This window comes from Periplaneta americana, chromosome 14 (assembly GCF_040183065.1).
Source record: "Periplaneta americana isolate PAMFEO1 chromosome 14, P.americana_PAMFEO1_priV1, whole genome shotgun sequence".
Lineage (NCBI taxonomy): Eukaryota > Metazoa > Arthropoda > Insecta > Blattodea > Blattidae > Periplaneta > Periplaneta americana.
In genome coordinates, this window is record NC_091130.1 from 159791971 (window position 1) to 159799801 (window position 7831).

General features: G+C 39.9%; 1 protein-coding gene across 2 annotated transcripts; it reads left to right on the forward strand.

Moving 5' to 3' along the window:
- Positions 1-317: 317 nt before the first annotated feature.
- Positions 318-6987, forward strand: LOC138713944 (endothelin receptor type B-like). 2 transcript variants are annotated; one of them, XM_069846501.1, is made up of 2 exons: positions 318-418; positions 3686-6987. In XM_069846501.1, exon 2 carries the CDS (start codon positions 3686-3688, stop codon positions 5255-5257), a length of 1572 nt encoding a protein of 523 aa, XP_069702602.1. In that variant the 5' UTR covers positions 318-418; the 3' UTR covers positions 5258-6987. The 2 variants fall into 2 exon arrangements, with proteins under 2 accessions (XP_069702602.1, XP_069702600.1); XM_069846499.1 differs by having other exon boundaries at positions 404-532.
- Positions 6988-7831: the final 844 nt, after the last annotated feature.

Below are 7831 nucleotides of genomic sequence, written 5' to 3' on the forward strand. Positions count from 1 at the left end.
GGATATGATGATAGAGACTGGATTAATCTTGCTCAGGATAGGGACCAATGGCGGGCTTATGTGAGGGCGGCAATGAACCTGCGGGTTCCTTAAAAGCCAGTAAGTAAGTAAGTATTATCTGCACTGCTTAAAAATCTGATCCTGGTGTCTGCAATTTTAAATGTTAGTTTATAAAGCACATAGGCTAGATAGTCTATATTTGTCAATTATGTATCAGGCTACTCCTATTATGTTATCAACTGTCCCCAAGCTCGAGCTTTACTAAATAAACAGATATTAAATAAAATTTGTGTTACGAATGTTTATGTCATTGTCACATCAGCGTCTGATCCTGCTAATGAAGTGCAGATAATCTTATCAGAGCCTACTTAGCGGCCAGCCTAGCAGAGCGCCGCAGTTGTGTGTTCAGAGCTGAGCAGTGAGTATCATCGCACACTTATTTTCAGTTTAGTGAAGTGGAAGCGTGTGGCATTCAAATTTGAGGCTGTGATGTTTTTGGGTATTTTCAAAATATCTTCAGGGACAAACGTAGGTGATGTAGATAACTGTTCTCATTTCAAGCACTGCACTAAATCACTGTGACTGTAAAATAACTGTTGTAAGCGTTATCTGGAAGTGAACGTTTTCAAGCTAACCTCATATTGAGGTGTTTTTGGTGTGTCGTTACTTTTTAGAGGATATTCTCCTAAATCATTGGACGGATTGTGTTCCTAACTATTATTGTTACCCGCAAGTAGATCTGTTAGATAAGTAAAAGATAAGCCCATATAATCTCTCCAGGGCAAGGCTCTGCTATCTGCTGGTAGGGTTAGCTCAGAAAATCTGTAAACTTATTACAGAAGTATACATTTATTTAGTGTTCTGCCCAAGGGCAGGTCTATCACTGCAAACCCAGCTTTCTCCAATCTTTTCTATTTTCTGCCTTCCTCTTCGTTTCCTCATATGATCCATATATCTTAATGTCGTCTATGATCTGATATCTTCTTCTGCCCCGAACTCTTCTCCCTTCACCATTCCTTCCAGTGCATCCTTCAGTAGGCAGTTTCTTCTCAACCAGTGACCCAACCAATTCCTTTTCCTCTTCCTGATCAGTTTCAGCATCATTTTTTCTTCACCCACTCTTTCCAACACAGCTTCATTTCTTATTCTGTCTGTTCATTTCACACGTTCCATTCTTCTACATATCCACATTTCAAATGCTTCTAGTCGCTTCTCTTCACTTCGTCGTAATGTCCATGTTTCTGCTCCATACAATGCAACACTCCATACAAAGCACTTCACTAGTCTCTTCCTTAGTTTTTTTTCAGAGGTCCGCATTAGATGCTCCTTTTTCTATTAAAAGCTTCCTTTGTCATTGCTATCCTTCTTTTGACTTCCTGGCAGCAGCTCATGTTACTGCTTATAGTACACACCAAATATTTGAAGCTGTCCACTTGCTCTACTGCCTCATTTAGAATTCGCAAGTTTACCTCTCCATTTTTCTTCCTATAACCATGGTCTTCGTCTTGTTTGCATTTATCTTCATCCCATACTGCTTACAGCTGTCATTTAGCTCCAGTAGCATATCCCTTAGTATCATCTCCTCTTCTGCTAACAACGCCATATCATCAGCAAATCTTGAGCACTTTAGTCTTCTTCCTCCTACTATCACTCCTCTCATGTTCTGAAAACAGTTCTTTACTAAATCCTCCAAGAAGATGTTGAACAGAAAAAACTCTATTTTTCCCTACACTGTGACTTGGTAATAATCATAAATCTTTTCCCTATATTCGTATGTACCACTGAAGTTTCAACTGCCACAGGTAATGTGTACCATGAAATGCATGCTCCGAGGGGGCAGCAATTACACCCCCCTCATTTACTACGTACCTGGGTGATCAGGACTGCGAGATGGCCAGTGGAGATGACTTGGTAAGATGGATGACTCACCGCATCTGCCCATTATGCCATTTCCGTTAGTAAGTATCTCAATGAGGTGTTTCCACAACGCTGGATTGGCCGTGGGCCATCTTACCAGCCACCTCGCAGTCCTGACTTCACAACCTGCGACAACGCACTGTAGGGTTTCATCAAGAGCATTGTTGCACAGGAACTGTACGACAGCATTGATGAAATTAAGAACGCCGTGCCACGCGCTTTCCAACAGATTACACCAGCAATGCTGGGGCGAATGTCACACCGAACCTGGCGACGCGTTGTTTTGTGTGAGGAGGTTGACGGGGGACATACTTTACCGTTCGGTCGCTTACGACACACAGTTAATGTAAAGTGAATGTATGTCTGTATTATGACCGAAATTACATAAATAGTATGTACATTTGAGGTATTTATATGGGTAACGGGACTTTGTGCACACTCTGTACATAGTCTTTCACATTCTGTAACAAAATAGTATTCATAAATACAGGGACATCATTTTATTTTTAATATTAACCTGGCTATACCTTTAGAGAACCGGAAACACAGATTGCTACCCCCTTCCACGACTGTAGTTCGATGATACTGGCGTAAAACACAAACAAATCACTCTACTAGATATAGGAGGGAAGAAAAGTAGTTCATCCATTTACGTAAACTAGGAAATATCGCGATTTTGGGTTCGATAATTTTCATTAGGTTTTTGTTTAATCAAAATACAGTACTGTATTAAGAATAAGTGTTTTTACTCACGAACTGAGTTATCCATGCGGACGTATTCATTATGCAGTGTATATTATACTGTCTACAGCACATTAGCGTACAATATAGAGAATGAAGTTAAATTGAAAAATAATAATAATATGGATATTTAAACACATTTTTGAAAATGGTAGCCGTTCATTTCGATACAGGCTTCAGTTCTTTTGTGCATATTATCGCACTATAGACTATTGCATCTAATTCCAATTGCCAGTTTCGTCCTTCGTACTAGTAACTCATGTTGAAATAATTCTGTATATAGTCTATAAAAGAGTACCTTACGTACTGTAAATTCAATCTTCACTTCTGTCTGACCCGCACAGATAAAATTACTCACACTTGCTATCTACTGTCCGTCCAAGTGGTTATGCCGCAGGATCGTAGAAAGGGGGGAAATCACGTGAGAGTTAATTACTTAACGAGGCCCTTCTCTTTAAGTTATTTTAAACAGTTGTATAATATTACGTAAACGTCCAATTCCTAACAGAAATTAACGTTTTCAGAAAAGAGCTAAGACAACCCAGCTTTTACAGAGGGGCGAGCAGAAGCAGGTGGAGGAAATCGGGATGCGACGTAGGCAAACGGACGACAGTACCTGTGCGAAAATATGATTCAATATTGAAAGCTCTTTTGTCACTGGAAAACGCGAACATATTTCTGGAACGTACTATACTCACTAACTCAGTACTGTTTACTATATGCGGTCTTGGATCTGTGTGTAGAGGACAATTGGAACTTCATTAGTAGAAGGGGTGGGAGTGAAGTACATTAAAAAACTCGGGTACAATAAAAATTGAAGTAAAAATAAGATGATGTCCCTGTATTTTTCCTATACTCCTACTGGAGTATCAAAAACCATTCATAACATTTTTTACAATAAATTTGATAAATAAGTTGTAGCTAGTTAACAGTATGTTTGCATGAATTTTAAAGAATTTTATCTGAAGTGATCTTAAAATTGCCTTGTTATCTTTTAAATGAACTATGTTATCAATTATTTTTCCAGATGTTCTTCCTGATTGCGTTGTTGCTGATGTCTGTGGAGCTGCAAGCAGCTCAAACAAAGCAGCCGGTTGAAGCAGAGTGCGGTTTTACCTTCAAGCAAGAGTTGTGCAGCCTGGATCTTCGGCAGGACGACCAAGAAGGCCTGCGACAAGAGGCAGCGAGAACGTCACAATGTCTTCAGCAAGGCGGGAGGTCTGCGAATCGCGTGGACAGGATTCAACGCGTGGTTGAGGACATAAGAGGGAAGCTCCGATGTCAACGAACTGATTTCGACGACGATGACAAGTCAAAGAAACTTTTTTGCGACAAGGAATTGGATGAAATAATGAGTGAAGAAGGCGATGGGTTGAAAGAATTGAACTGTGTGTCATGTCTGCTTGCCCAGTTTGACGTGATCTTAAATTATAGCGGTGTTCACGAGTGTGTCAGCCAGGCCACTGAGATGAAACAGAAATTCCTAACTCTAATTTCTTTGGTAAATATAACTGCTCCCAATTCGTCGCCACGCCCTCCTGCTGTATGGGTGAAACATTTTCTTGACGTCAAGAGATGGACGAAATCAGAGTATTCTGAGTGCAACATTTTGCTACTTCTAAATGAGGAAGATTATAAAGAAATATATACACACATGGCTAAACTGTACCCTTTAATAATAATCTCTTGCTTCATCATTGCTTTTGGTCTAATTGGCAACGGAATTCTTATTGTGATCTTCCTACGCCACAGTGAGTTGCGTACGGGCACCAACACGATGGTGTTCAACCTGGCCTTCGCGCACATGCTGTATCTCCTCCTCACGGCCAGCTTCATGTTCATCCCCTCCGTGGGGGAGGCGTTCTGGCAGTTTGACCACAGAGCTGTCAGCCTGCTAATTCTGTGGTCGGTGTCTCTCGGAGTGTGCGTGTACTCTGCGATGGTCATCTGCGTGCAGCGGTACCTGGCAGTGATTTCCATGACGAAGAGCGTCCGCTCACGTCTGCGCCGCTTCAGCCCCGTCCTCATCTACGTGGTGTGGATCGCTGCGCTGATCGTCTCAGTTCCAACGGCGCTCCTGTTCATGAACAACCCGGTGCAGAAAGCCAAGATCGTGTTCCTGTTCAACTTCTTCGCCCACGACTTCATCCCCGTGGTGACGGTGGCGACCCTGTCGGCCATAACGTCCCGGCACTTGCGGCAGAGCGTGGCCAACATGCCTGGGGAAGGCGTCGGCCAGACGGCGGTGAAGCGGCGCAGATCCAGGAGTGCCAGGGTCGTGACCGTGCTCAGCGTGGCCTTCACCCTCACCTACCTCCCGGGCTACTTGATGGATGTCGTCATCATGTTCGCCTGCGTGCCGATACAAGACGCCTTCGTGTACTTCGCACCGGTGGGCTATCTCGTCATATTCCTCAACGCCTTCGTCAACCCCATCGCCTTGTACGTGGGCAGCGGCAAGTTCAGACGCTACTTCAACATATATCTGTGCTGCTGTCCCTGCAGGAAGGCCAGCCGCAAGAACACTATCTCGGAAGTTGTGTACACGTCTATGGGAGACAGTGTTAGGACATTAACATTGCTTGCACAAGGCACGTAGTGACTTGCTTTGTTTTACAATTGGTCGGACTACAAATCAGTGAAATGGTTGGCCAAAGATTTCGCTCCACGCAAAAATAGATGCTTTGGCGTCTATAAATTGTTCGGCTCCTATTTTTCCCAGTAAACATCGAAAATTTACAGGTAGAAAATTGAGATAGGAGAGTCGAACGAACGAGTACGTACGTCTGAGGATTATAAAATTACGAAAATGTTTTAAAAAATCTTACCTTTCCTTAAATGAAAAATGAGGTGAATTGTAAGGAAAATTATGCTTAAAATGTAATTGAACACTCTTACAGTGAAATTTTGTACTGATACCGAATTTCATGAAAAGAGACTACAAAGAAAGAAAGAAACAAAGAAAGAAAGAAAGGAAATAGAGGTCAAAGAAAGAAAGCAACAATAAATAAAATAAGAAAAGAATGAATAAGAATGTATGACTAAGTTTGCAAATTGAGTAATTTAATGCCAGTTTTGAATAAAAACCAATGAAAAACTAGACTTCGTGTTCGTTTATTAGCAGTTCTTGGTAGACAGTGTCTCACAGAGACAAAGATAGCTGACCTAGAATTTTCGTATCGTGTAAGCCAACTTTCTAACCACGGAATGAGTCAAAACTTAAGATCATACTTTCAACAAATTTTGAATAGTTCCTCTAGTTCTCAATAGGTGACACTACTGCCATACATTCTTCTGTTATAGCTTTACATTGTAGGAAACTATGGAATCGATATTAACCCATTCTAGGATGCAAACTAAAAAATTAGAACTCAGCCTTAAAATAACACGGGCCTATTTCTTCTCTTCTAAAATATTTAAATACGCAAAATAAGATTGGACGCAATAACATAAGATGACATCAGTTACTTATTTTATTCATACCATACTGTACATCAGTGGCGTAGCGTCAATGTAAGCTAAAAAGGCTTAGCTTCCCCAGTTAATAATAATTTCATAATAAACCGGCAGTTTATGGAGAAAATTATTTATTAATTTTAATAGAATTTTTATTTACGCGTTAAATATTGTGATGCGGCAGCTCAGGATGATTTGTGATGCAGCAGTAAACAAGAAGCCTGCACACACCAGCTTCCAAGCAGACTGGTTTCTTCTGTGTAATCCACCCCGCAGATTTTCCATCCCTTTCTAACTAAACTACCCTAGTCGCAAGGCTCTCAAGAAGCTAGCTTTAACATTTAAAATAAGTAGTTTCCGAGTTATCCCTTTTCGTCAGTTGTGTTCAGTTGAAGTGTTAGTGTGTATTGTGGCTGATGTAATAAATAATGAGCGAAATAACAGTTCCTGACACTAATTTACTTGAATTTTTTTAGGACAATTGTATTATCAAAACTGACTGACGAACAAAAGTGTGATTTAAAAAACAAATGACCGACTCCCTTGCTGTCAATGAAGGACACAACCAAAAGACAGACGCATACTTACGTAATGATACTAATATTGTGATTTCCCTAAGTATGACAGGGAGTGAGCTAATGGTATACGTATACGTGTCTATTTGTTAAGAGATATGTGTAAACCGTGAAATCATATTTTACTACGTATCATTTGAGGTCATGCCTTATTGGTGTTACTTACGATGTTCCAACCAATCGACTGCTGACTTGACATTGACTACTATTTATTTTAAGACTGTATTTTTGTACTACGTTTTCTCATATTGCATGAAAGACAACTTGAGTTAGCTTCCCCTGCTCAAAATTTCATGCTACGCCATTTTGTTCATATGTACATTGGCGTTCGTAATGTCCATGTTTCTACTTCATACAATGCCACACTCCACGCAAAGCACTTCACTAGTCTCTTCTTTAGTTCTTTTTCCAGAGGTTCGCAGAAGGTGCTCCGTTTTCTATTAAAAGCTTCCTTTACCATCGCTATCCTTCTTTTCACTTCCTGGCAGCAGCTCATGTTACTTCTTTTAAGTCCCTATCCCAAATACTTGAAGCTGCCAATATAAAATAGCAAAACTAAGATTTGTGTTTGCAGAAAAATTTAGGATCTGGCTAGATTTACACAGAAGTGCCACAGATGTGTCATGACTTGAAATAACGTGACTATGTCTTCTCTCAGTTCTGATTCTGAAAGTAAACGTTAAGACAAAACCGACTAATACGGTCTGAGTGCCAAAAATTAGAAGTAACACTCTTTCTGGGGGTGCTAGAGAGTTCTTATATTAAAAAATCAATATGTATCTTTGTTCTGGCAATAAAATATTATTATTATTATTATTATTATTATTATTATTATTATTATATTTATTATTTCGAGTTCAGAAACATGAGATCTCTGTTGACTTTACAGGAAAATCAAGTGAAACATGTGGATATGCCATGAACACAACTTATTTGATAATAATTCACGGGAAATTTGTGTCCTTCATAGTAGTACAATAACCTAATAAGTAAATTCAATAAATAAATGCTGGTGTGAAACTGTAATACAAGGAAGTGACTTAAAAAACTAATAATAATGTATAATAAATATTATATAACTCTTCACTTAATTTATTTTTCCCGACTCTCTGTGTAGGCCTATTTATTCAGCTCATTGCAAA

Coding starts and splice junctions, on each gene's coding strand:
- LOC138713944 (XM_069846501.1), top strand. CDS start 3,686: ATGTTCTTCCTGATTGCGTTGTTGCTGATGTCTGTGGAGCTGCAAGCA.